The following is a 23,268-nucleotide window of genomic DNA, read 5'->3' as shown; positions in this document are numbered from 1 at the left end:
GTGTCAGTTTTAGGAGATGAAAAAGCTATGGAGATGGATGGTGGTGATGGATACACAACAGTGGGAAATGTGCTTAATGCCACTGTATACTTAAAACTGGTTAAGATGGTAAACTTTGATATTGTATTTTACCACAATAAAAAAATTGTGGGTAATGGGGAGAACGTGGTCTTCCTAAAGGAAGGGTAGAAAATAGTTGCAAATAAAGGCTGCTAATAGCATATGAAGATGCCAACTGATCAGAGGTTGCTTCATCTGGCTAGAACTCGAATGACTTTAAGAATGCTCAACAGGGCCGCCCTCTGGGAAGAGGGAAGAACAGCGAGGAACGCGACTTGTTTGGTTCCGCGTGGTTTTCCTTACAAGACTCTTCCCAGAAGTGGCCGGTTGACGCCGGGTCACCTCCGTAGGCCCCGCCCTCTTATAGGCCACGCCCCGTCCCACCCCTCCTCCTGGACCCGCCCTCTTTCTGGACCCGCCCCGGCGGAGAGCGAAGAGGAAGCGCGGGTGACTCTGCAGACGCCGCGTTTGGAAAGGTGTGAAGGGGGCGGGGAGCACAGGTCGCCCCCAACCCGCCCTCCCGCCCCGCCCCGCCCCCGCCCCGCCCCCGCCCGGCCCGCCGCCCTGGCCTGCGCAGGCCCGCGGCCACTCGCTCCTGAGCGCCGGCTCGGGGCTCCACTGCTCTGGCCTGGGGGCGGGGCCGGCGCGCGGCGTCATGCATATGCATGAGCAGCGCGGCGGCTCCATTGTGCCCTCGGAGCGGGCGGCGGCGAGATGGCGCGGACCGCGGCGGCCCCGGGGCGGCGGGCGGCGCTGAGGGCGGGCTGAGCGCATGGAGCGGCGCGGATCGGGGGCCGCGGCGGCGAGGGGCCTGGCCGGGCCGCTTGGAGGTGAGCGGACCGGGCGGGCAGGTGCGGGCGGCGGGGGCGGCAGGTGCGGCAGGTGCGGGCGGCGGCAGGTGCGGCGTCCCCGGGCCCGGCTCTGCAGCGCCTCGGCGGGGCCCCGGCGGGGCTGGAGCCGGCCCTGCCGCCCACCTGCCGCACTTGCCGCGCGTGCGTTGTGGTCCTGGGCCGACTGGCCCCATGCGCGCCGAGGCGACCCTTCACCTGAGCCTTTGTTGGGGCTGGCCGGAATCCGGCCGAGCACCCGAGGGGTCTGGGGCAAGAGGCTGACCCGGGCCCTCGCCCAAGCTGGTCCCGCTGCCTCTTCTGCGCGCTGTGGCCTGAAAGCTCACCTTTCGGGCCCCTCCGGGCCGTGCGCGCCGCCGGCACGCGGATGTAAGGTCCGCGGAGATAGGCTCTGGGGCTGGCGACCCTGACCTTCCAGCCCCCAGCCGTGCTTTTGGTGGAGATACCCTGTTCCCAACAGGACATATTGAAGTCAGGCGGGAGGGTGTCCTGCCCCCCGGCGTGTCTTGCCTTAGCCTCCCGCATCTGTTCCCCGCTGCCCTGTACCCCCCACCGCGCTACCCTGCTACCCCTGCCCTGCTCTTCCGGACCTTCCCCACCTCCCCCCTGACCTGCTCCCCTACAGCCTGCTCCCCATACGCTCTTCCCGGTAGTTGCAGAATATCCATGGTGATGTCTTTAAGTCCTTCGTATAATATTATCTCAGAAGATTTCACAGGGAAATACACAGAACATGTGACTCGATCTGTAAGACAGTTGATAGGGCGAACACAGACTCACCCACCGAATCCTGTCATACTAGAACCAGAGAGCTTCCGTTGAAGAAGCTTGAGAGAGGTAACAGGATAAGTGAAGGAATCTCAGCCTCACCCAGTGAGTACTGGCCTTGGGGACGTGTCACACCCAGAGGGTGGCTCTTGGCTGGGAAGAGAAAGGTGAGATGATGAATGACAGATTCAGAGCCACTCGTGAAAGACTGGTAGGGTATGTCCGGGGAGGATTCCTGATCATTGGATTGATCGCCAAGGGCAGCCAGGCCTCCCCATGGAGTGTCCACTAGCACTTGGGTCCAGGATGGGATCGGGGGCTGATGACTTAAATGGTCACGTGTTCTCCCTTTTCCTAGTCCTAGAGTGGCCACCACGTACCTATTTTACACATTGTAAACTGAGGCCCAGAAGAGTGCAACCCTTCAACTGTTCTCTGAAATGACCCACACCTGGGCCATTCAGAAATGCGCATTCCTGGGCATTTTGGATGAACTCTTTTTTTATTTATTTATTTTATTTATTTTGGCTGTGTTGGGTCTTCGTTGCTGAGTGCAGGCTTTCTCTAGTTGCAGCAAGCGGGGGCTACTCTTCATTGCAGTATGCCGGCTTCTCATTGCGGTGGCTTCTCTCGCTGTGCAGCACGGGCTCTAGGCGCACCAGCTTCAGTAGTTGCAGCACGCGGGCTCAGTAGTTGTGGCGCATGGGCTTCGGCTCTGCGGCATGTGGCATCTTCCCGGGCCAGGGCTCGACCCGTGTCTCCTGCATTGGCAGGAGGATTCTCAACCACTGTGCCACCAGGGAAGCCCCTGGATGAACTCTTAACACTTACGCTAGTCAGTGTGTGGTCTCCCAAGTAGAGGGGCAGGACTTTGAGCCACTGGAGCACGTGAGCCCCCCCCCCCCCCACTGCATAGTGTCCTGCGATGCTCGAGCTATCGTTCTCCATTCTCTGAGCGTGTCCGGTGTTCTTGTGGCTGGGGCCCAGCACTGGAACCTTGGGAACTGTGGGCCCCCTGCTGCGGGGGGAGGCAGCGAGTCCCTGCCCTCCTGGGGCCGGGTGGTGTGTCGCGGGGCCTGCTGCTCCTGGGTGACTAGGCCGGGGTAAGGGAGCGGAGGTAGAAGAGGGTGGACCCATGTTAATTAATGTCTGCCTTTGGAGACTGTGGTGCAGGCGCTGTGAGGTCCTGGGGAACAAGGGTCTGGGTAGTGAGCTGTCTGTAGCTCTTTTTCGGGAGGAAGATGTAATCTGACCCCCAGAAAACCCTGTGGCGTTCTAGACTGACCTCAAGCCTGGACGTTCTGCCGAGGTCCTGGCTTCCAGCGAGTGTCCGTGTACAGGGAGAGCCCTCAGCTGGCAGGAAGCACACACACCCAAGCTCGCTCTTACCTCTGCCTCTGGGGCCAGGAGGTGGGAGGAGGGTCTGTGCTCACAGCACGCCTCTCCCTTTGTCAGGAGCAGAGGGTCACGGGGTCCCTGACCTGGAGAGTTTGGGGCTTCTCAGGGAGGAGACCAGACTTGGTTCAGGAGCTTGGCAGGAAGTCAGGAAGTCACTGCCCCCGCACAGAAAGCTCAGGGGGAACTGGAAATGTCTGTGGTCTCGTCCACAGCCGTGGGGGTGGAATTCCCCAGAGTCACGTGATGTAGGAAGCTGCCCTGGGCCCCAGGCCAGCACCCTCCACGGGGGGGCCCCCCCGCCCTGCACCTGCCCTGTCCCCCTCCTCCCCAGCTCCCCTGGGCTCTCAGACTGTGGTCTGAGTACCAGCAGCGGCAGCACCTGCAGACTTGTTAGAAATGCACGTCTTAGGCCCCACCCCACCCTGTGAACTCAGAGTGGGGCTGAGCAGTCCTAGATTCCCGCGTGCTCCACCTGCCCTGAGGCTCTGACCCAGGCCGGGGGGCCTGTCTTCCCATCTTCCTCCTGCTTTTCCCTGTCCTTTGCTTCTGGGACAGCAGAGTGGGCCTGGCCAATCCAACCAGCTTTGGGAAAGGATTGCCCTGGGCATCTCTGTGGGGAGAGAGAGCTGGTCGCGGTTGTACATTAAGTAAATTTTTATTTTGAGAGAATTATAGATTTATAAGCAGTTATAAGAAATAACACAAAGAGCTCTGTATCCTTTACTGGCTTTCCCTAGTGGTAACATCTTGCAAAACTGTAGCCCAGTATCACAGGAGGGTACTAACTCCATCAATACAGTTGAGATACATGTATTTCCATCCCCACCTTCTTATATTCCCACTCGCTTCCCTTCTCCCCACGTTTAACCCCTGGCAACCACCAGTGTGCTCTCCATTTCTATAATTTCGTCATTTCGAGGATGTTATATAAAGGGAATCATACAGTGTGTAACCTTTGGGGACTGGCTTTTTCCACACATCATGATTCTCTGGAGATTCCTGCAGGTTGGTGCCTGTATCAGTAGTAGCTCTTCCTTTTTATGCCTCCAGGCTCACAGTTGATTAACTCTTCACCGCTGAGGGACATCTGGGTCTCCATTCTTTGGCTATTAGGAATAAAGCTGCTGTAAACATTCACGTACAGATTTTTATGTGAACATAAGTTTACGCTTCTCTGAGATACATGTTCAGGAGTGCAGTTGCTGGGTTGTATAGTGGCTGCATGCTTAGTTTTATAAGAAACTACCGAATCGTTTTTCAGAGTGGTTGTACCATTTTATATTCCCACCAGCCATGCACGAGAGATCCAGTTTCTCCTAGCCAGCATTTGGTGGTATCATTATTTCTTATTTTAGCCATGGTGATAGGTGTGTAGTGATACCTCGATGTGGTTTTAATTTGCATTTCTCTGATGGCCAGTGATGTTGAACATCTTTTCATGTGCTTATTTGCGGTCTGTATTTCTTCTTTGGTGAAATGTCTTTTCGTGTCTTTTGCCTATTTTCTAATTTTTTTAACTTTCGCGTTTTGGGAATTCTTTATATACTCCAGATACTAGTCTTTTGTCAGATACGGGGCTTGCAGATATTTCTCCCAGTCTATAGCTTGTGTTTTCATCCTCTTAGCAGGGTCTTTCACAGAACAAAAGTTTTCAGTTTTTCCTTTTATGGATCATGCTTTTGGTGTCAAATCTAAGAAAGTTCTTACGGTTTTGTGCTGTACATTTAAATCTGTGACCCACTTCGAGTTAGTTTCTGTATAATATGTGAAGTTTAGGGTTTTTTTGTTTTGTTTTGTTTTTGTCTTTTGCTTGTGAATGTCCAATAGCTCCAGCACATTTGTTGAAAATGCTGTCCTTCCCCCAGTGCATACTTTTTGCACCTTTGTCAGAAACTCTGTCTGGGTCTGTCTTGGGCTCTCTATAGTTTGTCCCATTGACCTGTGTGTCTGTCCCTCTGCCAATACCACAGTCTAGAGCAGCCCGCGTATATTCTAAGTCCTGAAAGCTCTGCGTGTTGCTCCAGGCCCCGCTCAGCAGGTTTAGGGGGCGTTTCTGGCTGTCGGCAGCACTCCCCGCCCCCAGCCTCCCACTGCAGTGTCACCATCCTGGGGGTTGTCCTCGCTGGGGACAGCCAGCCTTCCCTTGCCTGGCTCGGTGATTCTGGCTCCGAGGGCTGAGTCCAGGGGTCCCTGAGCCCTCTGGAGCCACCAGCCTCCTGCTTTCTTGGCCTTTGCTTCCTGGTTGGCATGTGGTCTGGGGCCCGACTCCTTTGGGAGGGGCGTCAGGAAGGAGAGCAGGGCCAGGCGTGAGGTGGGCAGGCACGCCAGCTGCCTCACTCCTCTTGTCTGACCGGTCCGTCACCTTCCCTCCCAGCCCTGGCTCTGCTGCGATTCTGGGAACCACTCACCCCAGTGCTTTGTGGGAGGCCTTGGGCCCAAGTCACAGCCCCCACTGTATCCCCCACCTGCGCTGGGGCCCTGGTCAGGGACTCGGCCCCCGCGTGCCGCCTTCAGGACTGTATTTGCAGAGGACATGATTATATAATCCTGCCTCGCTTGGGCTGCCCTGACGGTGAGGTCCTGGTCAGCGCTCAGGAATGTGAGCCTTGGGGTTGGGTGGGTGGCACTGTGAGTGCTGAGGCGGTGGGATTGAGCCACCAGAAGTTAGCTTGCCCAGGTGGTGTGTGCGTGCATGTGAGGCCTTGCAGCCCCTAGAAGGCAGTGGTGCTCTAGGATGGAACCTCGACCCAGAGAAGGCAGACAGGGGCCTCCCCGGAGACCCCCAGACAACCACAGCCAGCATGCCTCTGTGGTTAGGCTGGGTGGAGGTGCGCGTGAGAGGTGGTCCTGGCAGTGCCAGCAAGGGCCCTCGGCCTGGTTGGTGAAGGGTTTGCTTGTGGAGGTGTCGGAGGCGTTGGCAGCCAGGAGGAGCAGCCGGCCGCTGCCTCACTCATTTTCTGAGGTGCTAAGGGGAAGAGAGCCAGCCCCACAGAGTGGGAGGAAGCAGTGCCCCATCCCGGCACGGGCTCACAGATTCCATGCGTGTCCTCCGGCCATGGTTGCTGTGTCCCCACTGGCCCCTTGCCATGTCTGTTGGGTGCCCACCAACCCTCCGCCCTTTGCGCTGTGTATGCATCCCCGCCTTGTTGGGAGCTCACCATGCGGGTCACTGCGATCTGTGGGGGTCAGTCTTCCCGCCTTGCCCCTGTGCGCACGTCGCCCTTCTGCTGCTCTGGGGAGAAGCCCTGGGGCTGGGAGGCTGCCAGCCAGGGATGGGCTGCTGGCTCCACACCTAGTTCCGGCCCCTGCCTGGCCCCAGGCTGCAGGTTAGCTGACCTGGTGCCGCACCCCCACCCCCACCCCCACCTCCAGGCATGCAGAGGCCCCTCCCCATAGTGGGCAGGCCCCAGACCCTGAGCAGGTGACGCCTGCTGTCTGGCACCCCTAGGCCTCTGGCCTTGTCTGCCCCGCCCCCCCGGGCCCGCCCCCGCCCCCCCCCCCCCCCCCGCCCCGGGCCTCAGGTGGGGTGGAGGCAGGGGATTCTGGCAGCTGGGTTCTGGATGTCCCCTGGCTTTTATGCGTATCCAGGCTTTCGTGTGGGGGAGGGAGAACGTGGAAAGTTTGGGGGATCAGAAAGTCTGCTTCCAGAACCATTCCGGGGGCTCCAGGTGGCAGGGCCCGGTCAGAAAGGGTCAGTGCTGGCTTCCGGGCTGGGGCTGGGGAGGGCAGAGATCTGCCAGGGTGGGCAGTGCGGGTAGGGCCAATGCCGGGCTTCCCTGAGCCCCCTGAGCGGGCCCCCGGGTCCCGGTCTCACCTGCCCTACCCTTCATCGGTTGGAGCAGAGGAAGGACGGGGCTTGGTGCTGATAGGGGTCTCCCGGCAGCATCTCCGCTGACTTCCTTCCCTCCTGTCCCAGCAGCCAGAGCATCTGAGTCCCACGTAAGCACCAGTGAGGGCTGCTTCCTGCCACCCACAGACCTGGCCTTTAGGCTGCTCCCAAGCCAATGAACCCCATGAACCCCATGAAACCCGCCCTGCCCCCCGCGCCACACGGGTGAGTGGGGTCTCCTGCTGCCCTCCCCGCTTGGGCCCCAGGACACGGGTGGGTGGTAGAGTGGGACCCCTCTGCTCCCAGCCTTCGCTTCTTCCCAGGCGGGGTTCTAGGCACCTGCGGCCTCCTGACCGAGCCTCCCCGCCTGCCCCTCTCCTTGTAGTGATGGTCCATTCGCTTATGAGGCGGTGCCTTGGCAACAGAGTGCCACTCAGCCAGCAGGATCGCTGTCCGTGGTCACAACCGTGTGGGGAGTCGGCAACGCGGCGCAGAGCCAGGTGAGCCCACACCTGGGCCCCGCCCCGAGGGGCGCCAGAGCCCCCCTCAGATCTCGGAGAAGTGGAGCCAGGGCTTCCTGAGTCTCCCACGTCCTCAGAGACCAGTTCTTCCACACGTGGCGTGGGATCTCCTCCTCCTGTCTTCACCTGGCCTCCACACCCCACCTGTGAGCAGCTGCCCCCCCACTGGACCACCCTCCCCTCTGCCCCCACCTCCACCTCCTCACCTGCCCAGCCTCTCCTTTCCAGCACTTTAGAACCACGGCATGAAGCAAGTTGTTTGGATGGTGTCCTTTGGTGATTCTTGCTTCCTTGTAGGTTTTGGGGAACCCTATGGGCCCCACAGGGAGCCCCCCCGGCAGCTCCATGATGCCCGGCATGGCAGGTGGCAGCTCTGCCCTGAACTCCCCGCAGTGCCTGGGACAGCAGGCGTTCGGTGAGGGCGGTGCCAACAAGGGCTACGTGCAGCAAGGGGTGTATGGCCGCGGGGGCTACCCCGGGGGCCCTGGCTTCACCGCTGGGTAAGCAGGACCCCTCCCCTGGCAGGCGTGCTAGGAGCCCTCTGGGGGCGACGCTGCTAACTTGCTGGGCGCCTGGGAGCTGTGTGACACTGATGTGTTGAACGTTGCATCTCTGCGGCTCCTGCCGGCTCCCACGCTAACGAGGGGGGTGTGTGGGAAAGAATGGGGCTCCCCTCGGGTGCCGTGTACCCCCCCCCCGGGAGATGGCAGGGGAGCGCCTCTGAGCTGAGCCGTCTGTCTGTTACAGGTATGCGGGCGGCCCGGGGGGGCCGGGGGGCCTGGGCCTTCCCTCACACGCCACGCGGCCCTCCACCGACTTCACTCAAGCAGCAGCGGCTGCTGCCGTGGCTGCTGCTGCCGCCACAGCCACGGCCACGGCCACGGCCACCGTGGCTGCCCTCCAGGAGAAGCAGAGCCAGGAGCTGAGCCAGTACGGAGCGGTGAGGCCCCGCAGCTCCTCCTGTGCGGCCCGTGTGCGTTGGTGCAGAAGGCAGGGTCTTGTCAGGCAGCCAGGATTGAGGCCCTGGGGACACGCATGCTGTGTGCTGGGGCCAATGAAGATGAGGCGGGAAAGGAGTGGGGAGCTGAGGGGAGAGGACCCAGGCCAGGGGGGGCGAGGGGGAGCCCGCCTGCAGGGGGTGGGCACAAGGCTGGCACCCACAGCGGTGGGTAAGGCCTGGATGGTTCCTCTCTTCTCTTCCCAGATGGGGGCCGGACAGTCTTTTAACAGCCAGTTCCTGCAGCACGGTGGTCCCCGGGGGCCCAGTGTCCCCAGCAGCATGAACCCTGCCAGCGTGGGAGGGCTGATGGGCCCCTCCGGCATGAGCCCCATGGGCATGAACCCCACCCGGGCAGCGGGCCTGGCGCCCCTATATGCAGGGCAGCGCTTGCCCCAGCACGGGTACCCTGGGCCCCCCCAGGCCCAGCCCCTGCCCCGACAGGGCGTCAAGAGAGCCTACTCCAGTGAGGTGAGTGGTCAGGCCCCCCACCCCAAGCGCCCTCAGAGCTGTTGTGTGGAGGGAGAGTCGGCTGTGCCTGACAGGGCGGGTACCGCCCTCCCTCCCCGGGAACGGGCTTCCCCAGCACCTCTTCTCCTGGCCATTTTGCCTCTTTCCTCCTTCAGGTGTATCCCGGGCAGCAGTACCTGCCAGGAGGCCAGTACACGCCTGCCGCCACCCAGTACGCACCTGGCCCCGGGCAGCCCCCCGCCCCGTCCTCCTACCCTGGGCACAGGCTGCCCCTGCAGCAGGGCGCGGGCCAGTCCTTGTCCACTCCCAGCCCCGCGGGACTGCACTACAAGGTAGGGCCGCTTCTCCCGGGCCTCTGCAGCCCCTGGTGGCCCACGCCAAGCCCTGTGGGACACAGGCGGACCTTGAGGCAGCCGGGGCTGGCGAGTGGGCTCGCGTGTGCTTGGGTGGCCGAGCAACCAGGAGCTTCCCGGGGGCCCTGATCAGCGTAGGGCAGCTCCCAGGAGGGCAGTCCAGGTACGAAAGGCCCCTCTGTGAGATTCAGTGTATGGAGCAGCAGGCAGGCACCCACGCCACCTGCGTGTCCTTTAGGGACAGTGTCCCCATCCCCTCTGCTTGCTGCAGAGAAGCCCAGCGAGGGGACAGGCCAGAGGGGCCAGGAGCTCGTGATGGGAGGGGCCCGAGCGATAAGAGTGCCGCTGGAGGGCGGAGAGGAGGTGTGTGTACCTGTGTCCTTTCAGCCTCTCTGTGGCTTCCTCGTAAACCCCTCTGATGCGTGGGGTCAGCTCTTTTTCTGTAGTGGTCATTCTTAAAATTATGAAATCAGCATGTGCTCCCTGTAGATTATTTAGAAGACACGAAAAGTGTATAAAGAAGAAAGAAGCCAACACCCGTGTGTGTGGTGGGCCCCCCTGTCCCCAGCCCTCTCCTAGGGTCAAGTCCAGGACCCTGTGAGCGCTCGGGGCAGGCGGCAGTCCCAGGCACACGCGGTTTTCTCTCCTGCAGCCCGCAGAGCAGTTCAGCGGGCAGGGTGCCAGCTTCAACGGGGGGAGCGTCAGCTACAGCCAGCCCAGCCTGAGTGGGGTATGGGCGGCGGGGCAGGCGGGCAGGCGGGCGGGAGGCTCATGGGGTGGGTGCCCGGAGAGAGGGCGCCCAGGCAGGAGGAAGCGTGGACTCCCTGCCCGTTCCTGGTCTGACCATTCCCATTGGGTACTCCAAGAACAAACTCTACCCCTACACCACTCCACCTTGACTGTTTGCTCAACCCCACAGCCCGCCCGTTCCATCCCCGGCTACCCCAGCTCCCCACTGCCAGGGAGCCCCACGCCGCCCATGACCCCCGGCAGCAGCATCCCCTACATGTCCACCAGCCAGGAGGTCAAGTCGCCCTTCCTGCCCGACCTCAAGCCCAGCGTGAGCAGCTTGCACCCGTCACCACCCGGTGAGTGAGGTCTGCTCTCAGGACAGATGGGCAGGGCCCCCGAGAGTCCTGCAGGGACCTTGGCGGGGGCGGGGGGGCCTTCACCTGCATTTTCTATTAATGGACCTCTTTGCAAATCCATCTGAAGCATCCATCTTCTCTGTAGAAAAATAGCCATGTGCACAGTTTTGTGTATGGTTTTAGGGGCCCCCTGAAGCCCACTTCTGGTTAAGAACTGCTTTCCGGGAGACCACTGCAGCAGCAGTTGGGGGTCCTAAAACCCTAGCTTGAGCACTAGGGTGACAGCAGGTGGCCCGTTCGCACCTCTTCTGCCTCCTACCCCCTCTGAAAGCACCAGAGGCGCCATCTTTTTGGGTTGGTGGGGCATATTCTCCAGTCATGATTCAGGGATCATTCTCGGGGCTCCTACTGGAGCAGGACAGAATGGCGGGACACCAAGATCTGTTCCCGTTGGAGGTGGAGGCCGAGCCCAGGGTCCCAGGAGAGATGCTGCCCAAGCCCCAGCCCCATGAAAGGGGAGGAGGGGCCACGGCCCCCACGATGGGGCGGGGGCAGGCCGCTCGGCCTGGTGGCCATCCTGTAGGTGGCCTGCTCACACCGGCATGGCCTGCTTCCAGGCAGCGGCCCCTGTGACGAGCTGCGGCTGACTTTCCCCGTGCGGGACGGGGTGGTCCTGGAGCCCTTCCGCCTGCAGCACAACCTGGCCGTGAGCAATCACGCTTTCCAGCTCCGTGACTCCGTCTACAAGACCCTGATGCTGAGGTGAGTGGGCGCCTGCCCCCAGCGTGCAGCCGCTCGCTCCGCCCCTCACTCTCAGCATCCATCCTTCCCGTGCAGGCCGGACCTGGAGCTGCAGTTCAAGTGCTACCACCACGAGGACCGGCAGATGAACACCAACTGGCCGGCCTCGGTGCAGGTCAGCGTCAACGCCACGCCGCTCACCATCGAGCGCGGCGACAACAAGACCTCCCACAAGCCCCTCTACCTGAAGCACGTGTGCCAGCCGGGCCGCAACACCATCCAGATCACCGTCACGGCCTGCTGCTGCGTGAGTGCCCTCCGCGGGGCTGGGTTGGGGGCGTCATGGCTAGAGAAAAAGGCACTGGCTCTCCTCCTAACCATCCTGGGCCTTGTAAGTAAAGGATCTCAAATAAAAATGCCCTTGCTGCTTTCGGGTTAGGTTCAGTGACTAAATTTGATGCTCACGTTAATTATGTAAGGGAAACTAGCTGAGCCTGCCTCTTCCCTGGAGGAAGCTCACAGGGTCCTGAGTCCCAGCTGACCCTGAGTCTTTGTTAAGGAGTCATTCAGGTTCCAGCAGGCTCCGGATCCAGGACTAGAAGAGGCAGGATGCACTTAGCTGCACAGCACTGATCAGCCCGGGTGGGAGGGGGCAGAGGCGGGCAGCCCCGATGCAGTTCTGGGATGTTTTCACTTGGACCAGCGTGGATAAAGGTGGATGCTGTAGGCAGGGCACATTCAGGAGCCTCTCAGATAATTGTGTTCCGACAGAGAGGCCGTGGTTGGTGCAGACACACAGTGAGCTTTCCAGATAGGTGTGGGCCTGGTCCCCTGGGCTCCCCGGGGAGGGGCAGCAGGTGGCCTGCCTGTGCGTTAGCCACAAGAGAACGGGCCTGCGCTGCGCCTCCCCGGGCCACGTCCCGCTGACCGGGTCCTCCTGTTGCAGTCCCACCTCTTCGTGCTGCAGCTGGTGCACCGGCCGTCCGTCCGCTCGGTGCTGCAGGGTCTCCTCAAGAAGCGCCTCCTACCTGCCGAGCACTGCATCACCAAGAGTGAGTGGCCCTTGCTTTCCTCGGCCCCAGGCAGCCGGCCCCATGACAGACAAGGCTGCCTTCTCTGGGGTGGGGGTGGGGGCTGCGTGCAGAGAGCAGCAGTCAGCCCTGGAACGCCCCTCGGAGGTGCTGAGCCAGCAGTGGCCGGGTCCCGCTTGGCGGCCCTCACCCACGTCCTCCTTTCCCCTGTCGATGTCAGTAAAGCGGAACTTCAGCAGCGGCACCATCCCTGGCACCCCTGGGCCCAACGGAGAGGACGGGGTGGAGCAGACGGCCATCAAGGTGTCTCTCAAGTGCCCCATCACCTTCCGCAGGATCCAGCTACCTGCCCGAGGCCATGACTGTCGCCACATTCAGGTAGGTGGCCACTGCAGAGCTTTGCCAGAACTTCCGTTGCCCTTTAACTGTGTTCAGCGGGAGTGGCCTCTGAGCACCTCGGCTGGCAGGTGACAGGACAGGCCGGCCAGTGGGCAGGTGGCCTGGCTCCCCTGCCTTCTCCCCTCAGACTGGGCTTTTGTTTCTTCTAACATTATTCTAAGCGTAACAGCCGTTTTACTGTGTTCTCGGGGCTCCGATTTTAAACGGCATCCTGGATGCAGGGCGCTGTCCTCTCCCCGCCCTGCCCCCAGGAGCAGCGCCTTTGTTTGTCTCTGCAGAAACGCTCTGCGTGCAGACAAGTACGTGCACACACACCCTCCACCCCCACCCCCCCACCCCCGCCCACCTTTTGGTTACATAAACGGTAAACATCGCTCTGCATCATGTTTTTCCTCCACACCACATCCTGGAAGTCATTCCCTGACTGGGCAAAGCTGCCCAGTTCTTGCTTTGGCCACACGTCATTCCCAGGGAGGGCTGCGTAGGCTGTCCCGTCTCTTACATCTGTTAGGATGATGCCGTGGTAAAAGCCTGGGAGCCGAGCCTTCTCACACAGGCAGTAAATAAGCCCCAAGTTCCTGAAACCACAGAGCATGGCCGGGTTGCCCCGGCCCCAGTGTGAGGAACTGTCTCGCCCTTTCTCTGCAGTGCTTTGACCTGGAGTCCTATTTACAGCTCAACTGTGAGCGAGGGACCTGGAGGTGCCCCGTGTGCAAGTGAGTGTGTCAGAGACGGTCCCCACGGCTCTGGGGGCGGGTGGCACTTTCTCTGAGGCTGTTAATGGGCGTTTCCTTCCACAAGCCAGGTGTGGGGCTCACAGCACAGGCTAGGAGGGATGGAGTGGCTCAGGGCAGCGACGTCAGGCAGGGTTACCTCACACCGGGGGCTGAGACATGACAGGGCCTGTGCCCGGGAAGAGGTTGGGCCAGCCCTCTGAGCTGTGTGTCCCCTTGGTTTTCTACAGCAAGACGGCATTGCTGGAGGGCCTGGAGGTGGACCAGTACATGCTGGGCATCCTCATTTACATTCAGAAGTGAGTCTCCTTTCCTGCAACCCCAGCATCTTTGGTCAGCAGAGGGCAGCCCTGGGACAGGTGGGGAGACACCCCATGCTGATCCAGCGTGGAGCGGGCTCGACTCCAGGCCGTGGATGGAATCCACATCCGACCCAGGCCCGCAGCCCACAAGCACGTGGAATGTGCTGGGTGGCCACGAGCATTTGAGTGGGAGGTCTGCCTAAAAATGGCCCAGGGCCAGGAGAGGCAGCAGGACAGGTGGTGACCAGCCGTGCATGTCCCCGCCCAGCTCTGACTACGAGGAGATCACCATCGACCCCACGTGCAGCTGGAAGCCAGTGCCTGTGAAGCCTGACGTGCACGTCAAGGAGGAGCCGGACGGGCCGGCGTTGAAGCGCTGCCGCACCGTGAGCCCCGCCCACGTGCTCATGCCCAGTGTGATGGAGATGATCGCTGCCCTGGGCCCTGGGGCCGCGCCCTTCGCCCCCCTCCAGCCCCCCTCAGCCCCAGCCGCCGGCGATTACCCCAGCCAGGGTGAGTACAGGGGGCTTGCCCTAGAAACAGACGGCCCTGGGCAAATGATCCGTCCTCTCCTACCAGTCTGCTGCCTGTGGACGTGTCACTCCGAGGGCCGCGAGCCTGGGGGCCTGGTTGGGGACTTGGTGGCATAGGCGCAGCCTCGGCCGAGCCGGCGGGGATGGGCAGCAGGGCCTCCGGCTGCAGCTGCACGCACCTCCCCAGTAGTCTGGAACGAAGGTCTGTGCTGGCACACTTCCATGGACCGGCCCCGTCCGACCACGCGTGCGGGAGTGTCTGGGTGCGGTGGGTCCCATTCCTGTCCCCTCGCAGCCTCCTGGCAGTGTCATCAGCCAGTTCCCCTAGCAGCAATGAGAAGAAATGCCCTTTGCCGAATAGCATCTTCCATAAAGTCAGACGTTATCTGGGTGAGCTCAGTGAGTCCTGCCCACGCTGCGGCTGGCCTGTTTCCGTGCTCTACCGGCATGAGCCCCCTGGCTCTCCTCTCTCAGGTTCCAGCTTCCTGGGACCCGGGACATTCCCCGACTCTTTCCCGCCCACCACGCCCAGCACCCCGACCCTTGCTGAGTTCACCCCGGGGCCCCCCCCTGTCTCCTATCAATCCGACATTCCCAGCCGGCCCCCGGACCCGGAGAGATCTGCCCCCTGCCTCCCAGGCCAGGTCAGTGCCAAGGCGGGGGGCTGACGAGCTGTCCACCCAGAGAGCCCCTGGGCCATTTTACTAGGTTCTTCTCTCCTCCTTCAGATGGCACCAGCGGGTCACCTGGACCCGGCCCATAACCCTGGGCCTCCGGGGCTGCACGCCCCCAACCTTGGAGGCCCCTCAGGGCCCCAGCTGCACCATCCAAACCCTCCCCCGGCATCCCGGCAGCCCCTGGGCCCGGTGAATTCGGGTCCCATCGGTGAGCTGGCCTTCAGTGCTGCCACAGGCATGATGGGGCCCCCCGTGTCTGGGGCAGGGGAGGCCCCGGAACCGGGCCTGGACGTGAGTACTGGGCCCCGTGCTGGGGAGCACTTGGAGCCGGGGCTGGGGTGTGGCTTATCTGTCATCCCAGGGTCCACATGCTTCATAGAAGGGAGGACAGTGATACCACCGTGACTTCCAGACGCAGGGAGAGCTGGTCGGGTGACGTCAGCGCTTTTGTTGACGAGTGTGAGGTATCCAGAGTAGCCGTGGGTGATTGTGTCCAGACACCTGGCCCTGGGGACCTGGGTGCCACTGTGGCATGGGCAGAGTCCCCGAGAAGACTTGGCTTGTAGCTGGTGACCCTGGCCTTAGGGTCTGATTTGACCTGTCTGACTCACAGGTGGTATGTGAGCCAGAATCAGTGCAAAAAAGACAGGTGACTGTCCCTTGACCATGATAAATGAATACAAAGTTCAATGTGAAAAAATGTAGAAAGCACAGCTCAAAGCAGAATATCCCAGGGAGTGGGATCCCACCTTCTGCATTCGCCCTGTTCACGTCAGGGACCCCTCACAGTCCTGGGTGTCCCATGTTGTCCTTGAACAGCTTATCACAAGTGATGCCTGGTCACAGAGCAGTCTTTCGCTGGAAGAGCCCCTGTGCAGAGCAGGCTGAGGGGCTCCAGTGCCAGCCTGTGTCGGGGTGAGGGGTGTGCCGCATCCTGGCTGGGGACCCAGGCCCAAAGCTGGCGGGTTTGCTTTGTCCTCAGCTGCTCCCAGAACTGACTAACCCTGATGAGCTGCTGTCCTACCTGGGCCCACCTGACCTCCCCACAAACAGCAATGACGACCTGCTCTCTCTCTTCGAGAACAACTGATCCTGTTGACCACCTGGCCGACGGGGACATGCCCGCAGATGTCACACACCCTTCTCTCCAGCCCGGCCCCCCCCGACACCAGCGGCCCTCCCCACACGTACACCTGGAGCCAGGACGCGCCCCGACGCCTGGCCCTGGAGGCTGGAGGCGGCCCTGCACTGGCTGGGAGGGGACCCCTGGGCGGTGGTGCTCGCTGGCCCAGTTTGCAGCTGCAGAACTGTTTTTGATGAGGTCCCCAGCCCCGCCCTTGTCCCTGCCCCCATCCGCACCCCACCCATGCTTGTCCAGCCCTGCCTGGTTCATGCACACCTGCTGCCCCTGACCCCCCGACCCCTGCCTGCTCTCACCGGCCTGCATCTTGTCCAGCGTTGACCTTTTTACTTCAATGACCCCTTGGCCCTGGGCCGGTGAGGAGCGGGGCTGCTCTGTCCCGGGGCCCCGTGTCGCCCAGCCTCCTGTGGCAGGGGCTGGGGGCGTCCGTCCTCCCACCCGAGGCTTCAGGCTGACGCTGGGGGTGGGGCCTCTACAGCACAGCAGTGTACCTAGTGTAGAAATGCTGACAGATGTAGGGTGGCTGGGCCTCTGTGCAGCCGGGGGCTCCTGCCCTGGCCATGTGCAGACCGGGGGGGGGGGGGGGGGGGGGGGCGGCAGCAAGCTCCCTCCTGCTGGAGGCGGGACTTGGACTCGGCTCCCCCAAGTTCCCCTTCTCTGTGAAAGTGAAGAATTGGTCTCGCTGTGTTTTTTAAAACCACACCTCTCCCGTGTCCACCCTGGGGCCACGCCAGGTGGGGGAGGAGCCGCCGCACTGCAGGTGCAGGGCCGAGCTGTGTCCCCTGTCCGCCCGTCTCTATTAAAGGACTCCCTCGTGGTGGACCTGGTGAGTCCCTCCTTCCTGCTCCACCTGCATCCTGCACCTGGGCGGGGCTCCCTGCTCCAAGCCAAGGCCCAGCTGTTCGCAACCCCGGGTAAATTTCCTTGTCCCTGGAATTTCCCAAGTTGGCTTTGGCAGGAGAGCTGTTTGGTGAAGTGTCACCAGGGCTGGGAGGCGCATCTGCCACCACGTCACTGTGTGGGCTTGCCTCAGGCAGGGACCCAGCTATGGGGCCAGAGGCCTCAGGAGGGGCCGGACCGCGTGCCTTCGTCTGTGTACTAGCTGCCTGAGCCTCCCCGAGGGCCTTCCTGTCCAGCAGAAAAGGCTTATGTGTCCCATGGGGGAGGAGGGAGGGCGCCCCTGGACACCTGCCGCCGGGGGAGCGTCCGGTGTGGGCGGGCTCCACGTTGCCTGCTGACATCTTGGAACCCCAGGTGTGGGCCTTCCTGTCCCTCTGCAGCCTTGCTTCTGGCTTTTCTGGCTGAGGGAACGGAAGTGGAGAGAGGCTGAGGGAGGAACAGCGCCCCCAGTGCTCCAGGGAGCAAAGAGGCAGGTCCCGGGGTTTGCCCAGAAGCCCAGACCCAGCAGAGTCCACCCCCAGGGGGTGGGGGGCTCCTTTCTGGGGGATGTTAGGCACAGCTGGAAGCGCTGTCCCACTGTGTGGGGCAGCTGTGCACCCTTGGTCTGTGATGTGCTGGGTAGAGTGGAGAGATCAGGAGATGGGCTGCTCGGGCTACACCCACAGAGAGGTCGGGAAAGGTCTGAGGGGCGCCTCAGCCCCGATGTCACCGTGGCCACCTCAAACAGTGAGGGATGAAAGCAAGGTGTGGGAGTTCACGCGGTGTGATGCCGTTTTTATAAAGCGCAACACTAGCTCTGCATTTCATGGGATCCGCACACGTGCAACAGGAAGGAAAGCAAGGCGGTCAACACAGTGGCCACAGTGCTCCCTGTGGGGACAGCACAGGGGTGCATCTGGGGAGAGTGACAGTGGCAGTGGTGTTCTGACCCTCAAGGGGAGCAGTGGTTTCACGGGTGTTCACCTTATGCTTCGTGCTATATATCCTTACGAACGTACCAAATATGCAACTTAAAAAGCTAACTAGGCCTGACAGACACACACAACACCCAACAACAGCAGAATACACGTTATTTTTAAGTGTATGTGGGACGTTCTCCAGGAGAGACCACAAGTTAGGCCACAAAACAAGCCTCAATAAATTACCAAGATTGAAATCATACAAAGTACCTACTCTGACCACAGTGGAATGAAGCTAGATAAGAGAAGGGAAACGAAAACTCACAAATGTGTGTAAATGAACACACTTCAACAGTCAGAGGGTCAAAGGAGAAATCACAAATTACAAGATAAAACACTACACACCAAAATCTAAAACACAATGAAAGCAGTGGTAAAGAGGGAAATTTATAGCTGTAAACGTCTATATTTAAAAAGAGGGACTTCCCTGGTGGTCCAGTGGCTAGGACTCCATGCTCCCATGCCTGGGGCTAAGGTTGGATCCCTGGTCAGGGAACTAGATCCCACGTGCTGTGGCTGGGGGTTCGCATGCCCAAGTAAAGAGTCTGCATGCCGCAACTAAGACCCAGCACAGCTGAATGAATGAATGACTACTACAAAAAAAGAAGTAGCAAAAAAGAACTCAGTTAACCTAACTAGGACTGAAGGCAGTAGAAAAAAGAAACTAAATCCAGAGCTTGCAGAAGGAAATAACTATTAAACAGAGGGAATAGGAAGACAATAGAGAATCGACGTAAGCAGAAGTTGTTTCTTTGAAAAGCAACAGAATGAAGAAAGCTTTAAGCTAGATTGACTAAAGGAAAAGAAACAAATGACTAAAATCTGAAATGAAACTTGGGGAAATTACTACTGACCTTAAAAGGATAAGAGAATACTATGAACAATCGTGCACCAACAAATTAGATAACTTAGATGAAATAGACTAATTCCGAGAAATACAAATTACCAAAACTGACCCAACAAGAAACAGAAAATATGAACAGACCTACAAGTAAGGAGATTGAATCAATAATCAAACCGCCCCCAACAAAGAGAAGTCTGGGACCAGATGCCTTCATGGGTGAATTCTACCATTTAAAGGCTTATACCAATCTTTATCCCACTCTTGTAAACACTGCAGAGGAGGGAATACTTCCTGAGTGTCTCTTCTCGGCAGCTCCCTGCCAGCAGCACTGCCATGTTCCTGGCCTTCTCTCGCTCCAGGCTCGGTGGCCTGTGTCCTCTCCCTGCAGCAAGGGGCTGCCACCCCTTGCCCCTTTAGCTCTACCCCCTGCAGCCCTGTCCTCCTTAACAACCTTTCAAGCTTGGGTGGCCCCTGAGACCATTCATCCCGCCTGCCACGGGTTCTACGAGACAAGCAAGGACATCACGGCAATGGCTGGAGGGAGAAGTCTCTAGACAGGATCAAGGGAGTGTTTCATGGGCCCAGGGACTGCTGAAGCCTTTTTTCTTTTCTTTTTCTTACTGTTTAACCTTTTGTGTTGGGAGTCATTGGCCACTGGCCTGATCCACTTTTTTAAGCTGACATACAGAACTGAGTTCTGTAAGGTCAATACACCTGTGGAACTGCTGTCCAGGTGAAGACAGATGTTTCCACCATTCCCCCCACCCCCTCAGCTACTGCTGCTCTGGCCTCTATCACCAGAGGTGAATTTGGCCTGGTCTTGAACCTGATATAAGTGAATCATAGGTCTGCACCTCTGGGTTAACTGACCCTTAAAGCTCATGTTTTTATTTTCATTTAACTGTAAGTTGTTCCTAGTTATGACTAGCAGTGATTAACACCGCTCCCCAGCCTCCAACACCCAACTCTTTCTGGCCAGGGTGCTCCTCTGCTGAAACCCTCTCCATGGGGTGTTAGCCACGACCCAGGTTGCAAGTGACCATGACCCACTCGGGACCATCTTGGGGCAAATTATGGACAAAAAGACCAAAAAAAAAACCCAACTGCCACTTCTGAAGAGCCAGGAGCAAAAACGGTGTCAGAAGCAAAAGCAGGGTACTGTGCGTGCCCCCTGCGCACAGCACCACCAAAGGGGTGGGCAAACCACCTAAGCTGGACCCCTGGACACACCCCTACCCTCACCCCATGTAAGGAACCAGCTTGGCCCCGCCTGGGGAAGCGGGCAGGGGAAACTGTTACTTGTTCTCTCTCCCCGCTGCTGCAGCAGGGGCCCCAGTAAAGCCTTGCCTGAATTTCTTGTCTGGCCTCTGGTCAATTGCTATTGATTGGGGAAGGCCAAGAACCTGGTCAATGTCAGGGACAGCTGGACATGGTCAGGCACACCCCAGGATGGCATTCCTCCCCTTTCTGAAAGGTTTGTTCTCCAGACCTGAGCTTCCAAGCCTGGCTCAAGTTGACTCACCACAGAAAGGCTCTGACTGTCTGTTTGCTTTCCGGTCTGGCTCTGGTTGGCTCAGCTAGGGGGGGCCCCCGTGACTAGAGTGGGATCATGAGCGCTTCCTGAGAGAGGGGGTCAGTTTTCAGAAGGGGGTGCAGGTGGCCCCCAGGTGCCCCAGGATGAGGTCCACATTCCTTAGCCCAAAGCCAGCCCAGCCTGGCCTCACCTCCTCCAGCCAGGCTTCCTGGCCACAGAGACCAGCACCTCTGCCTCCCCACTCCCCACCCTGTCTGAAGATTTCCAGGTTTCTCAGTGTCTTACCCTAGCTCAGGCTTTGGTTGAACTGCCCCTTCCCCAGGGAGCTCTCTGTTTCCAGAATGAGTCGGAGCCTCTTGCTCTGACCATGGTTCACCTGTGGGTTGCTGTCATGGTCCCCATTGTAGCTGATCAATTACAGACAATTATAGTTTATCTTTGTGAAGTTAAAACATAGTACAGTGAACATCCACACCACCTTTGGATTCACCAACTGTCAATATTTTGCCCTGTTGCTTTACTGTTCCCTCTCACTCCCTCCATATATCTGTGTTTTTTTAATGCACACACTCGCTTTTTTTGTTGCCAGCTTCAGAAAGTAAGTTGCAGAGAGACACTTCATCCCTACTTTTTTTTTTTTTTTTTTTTTTGGCCACACCATGCAGGATGCAGGATCTTAGTTCCCCTACTGGGGATCAAACCCATGCCCCCTGCAGTGGAAGCGCAGAGTCCTAACCAGTGGACCGCCAGGGAAGTCCCCACACTTCATCTCTAAATACTTCAGCACACATCTTGGAAAAACAAGAATGTTCTGTTATAAACACGTTACCATTATCACACCTAAGAAAACAAACAGTAATTCCATAGCTTCACCTATTATATTCAAAGGTCCCATTTGTCCTAAAATGCCTTTTATCACTTCTTTTTTTTTTTTTTTTTCAATCTGGGATTTCATCAAGGTTCACTTTTGCAACTGGTTATTAGTCTCATTCAATCTAGAACAGTCTTTGGCCTTTTTTTCCCCCTTACATTGATTTTTTTTTTTTTTAACAGTTCAGCCAAGTCACCTTATAGAATGTCCCACATTCACCTGGTTGTTCCCTCCTGGCATTGTTCACTTTCTCCTTTATCCCCTGTGTGTCCTGTCACTTACAAGGGAAGTCTAGAGCGTGGTTAAACATTCTTGGTCAGAGGAGATCATATAAGTTTTTAATTTGTTTTCCCCATGAGACAGTGAACTCCATGAGGGCAGGGAGCAGATCTCTCCTGTGTCCTGGATTATTCCGGTGCCCAAAACATTTGTCAGAGAGATTAAGGCAGGAACGAATGGGGTGGATGCAAAGCTGTCTTCCGGAGGTACATGCGGCGTGGCCCATTCTCCCCGAGGGCCGCCGCGTCTGCCCACCGCCAAGCGCCTCGCAAGCATGCAGAGCTTCTGCCGGCATCTTCTCCACTCAGCTTTTGACTGTCCCCTGCTAGGGATTGTGCCCTGCAGGACCACTCTAGGACACTCAGCAGGTGTCCAGGGAGCATTTGCTGGTTTGATTGAGGAAGAGTTCGGCCATCTGCTTCGATGACTGGTGGCAGAGCTAGATCTGGGCACAGTGACCCTGCTCTCTAGCTGGACCCCTACCCGCCCCCCCACAGAAGCGGCTCCCTTCCCAGCTCCTCTGCAGCTCCTCGTGGCCCCCTTTGGGTGCTGGGACACTGGCTGACTGCGACGAGGCCACCTTCTCCATACTGCTCTTCCTTTCTGTGGCTGGATGTGGATGGCGGTCAGGATTTGACCACAAGGTGGAGCGGGGTGGCGCAAGCTCTGGTAACGCCAGCTGGACTGGAGAACCGACACTGCTGATGTCAAAACAGGTCCATGTGGCCGGAGCCAGCGTTGTGTGGTATTTTCTGTCTATAGCCAAAACTCCTCCTGACTAAGCCCGCACAGGACCACAGAGCCCGAGGTTTCTGGCGGCTGGTGTCGGTCTGCTATTTTCTCCCCCACCCTCTCCGCAGGAGCCCAAGACAGCAGAGGCCTCGGTGGAGCAGCCGTCACCTGCCAACAGTGTCACCGTCTGCTTGACTTCCTTGCAACATGAGCAGGAAACACTGCTATTGTACAGTAAATACACACTCATGATAAAAAATAAAACACGAAAGCGACAGGAACCCTCATTCATTGCTGGTGCGAATGCAAAATGGTCCATCCACTCTGGAAGACAGTTTGGTGGTTTCTTATAAAACTCAACATACTCTTACCATACAATCCAGCAGCTGGGCTCCCTGTTTTTTTTTTTAAATTTTTTTGGCCACATGGCACACAGGATCTTAGTTCCCCAACCAGGGATCAAACCCGTGTCCGCTGCAGTGGAAGCACGCAGTCTTAACCGCTGGACTGCAAGGAAGTCCCCGGGCTCCTTGGTATTTACACAAAGGAGTGGAAAATTTATGTCCACACAAAAACCTGCACACATGTTTATAGCAGCTTTATTCATAATTGCCAAAATCTGGAAGCCACCAAGATGCCCTTCAATAGGTGAAGAGATAAATAAACTGTGGTACAACCAGACAATGGAATATTATTCAGCACTAAAAAGAAATGAGCTGTCTGTTGTACACCAGTAACTTTTGTTATATTGCACATCAATTATGCTTCAATAAAAAAATTTAAAAAGACATAGAGGAACCTTAACTGCATAGTACTAGGTGAAAGAAGCCAATCTGAAAAGAATACATACTGTATAATTCTAACTATATGACATTCTGGAAAAGGCAAAACTATGGAGACAGTAAAAAGATCAGTGGTTGCCAGGAGTTGGGGGCTGAAAGATAACAGGTGGAGCACAGAGGATTTTTAGGGCAGTGAAAATACTCTGCGTGATACTGTAATGGTGGGTACATGCCATTATACATTTGTCAAAACCTATAGAATGTATCGATACAACACTGAGAGAACCCTAATGTAAACGGCGGGTTTGGGTGGCTATAATGTGTCAGTGTAGTTTCATCGATTGTAACAAATGCACCACTCTGGTGGGGGATGATGATAATGGGGGAGGTTGGCCGGGGGCAGGGGTGGGGAACAGGGGATATATGGGAAATAGCTGTACTTTCTCCTCAATTTCCCTATGAGCCTAAAACTGTTC

At 58.3% G+C, this 23,268-nt stretch overlaps 1 protein-coding gene across 8 annotated transcripts; it reads left to right on the top strand.

The window, feature by feature from the left end:
* The first annotated feature begins 518 nt into the window (after positions 1-518).
* On the top strand, positions 519-16,713 carry ZMIZ2 (zinc finger MIZ-type containing 2). 8 transcript variants are annotated; one of them, XM_029233461.1, is made up of 19 exons: positions 519-536; positions 6,994-7,128; positions 7,289-7,403; positions 7,722-7,924; positions 8,172-8,397; positions 8,629-8,892; positions 9,048-9,224; positions 9,898-9,975; positions 10,165-10,333; positions 10,951-11,095; positions 11,171-11,381; positions 12,021-12,126; positions 12,326-12,483; positions 13,153-13,220; positions 13,469-13,537; positions 13,809-14,053; positions 14,548-14,717; positions 14,802-15,041; positions 15,733-16,713. In XM_029233461.1, exons 2-19 carry the CDS (start codon positions 7,079-7,081, stop codon positions 15,838-15,840), a joined length of 2,802 nt encoding a protein of 933 aa, XP_029089294.1. In that variant the 5' UTR covers positions 519-536; positions 6,994-7,078; the 3' UTR covers positions 15,841-16,713. The 8 variants fall into 8 exon arrangements, with proteins under 8 accessions (XP_029089294.1, XP_029089298.1, XP_029089295.1 ...); XM_029233465.1 differs by lacking the exon at positions 519-536 and adding an exon at positions 790-890 and having other exon boundaries at positions 14,802-14,958; XM_029233462.1 differs by lacking the exon at positions 519-536 and adding an exon at positions 791-890 and having other exon boundaries at positions 8,172-8,364.
* Positions 16,714-23,268: the final 6,555 nt, after the last annotated feature.

The sequence above is a fragment of the Monodon monoceros genome, unplaced genomic scaffold, assembly GCF_005190385.1.
Source record: "Monodon monoceros isolate NGI ecotype Baffin Bay Population unplaced genomic scaffold, NGI_Narwhal_1 Super_Scaffold_2, whole genome shotgun sequence".
NCBI lineage: Eukaryota > Metazoa > Chordata > Mammalia > Artiodactyla > Monodontidae > Monodon > Monodon monoceros.
This window is presented reverse-complemented; position numbering and strand designations above follow the sequence as displayed.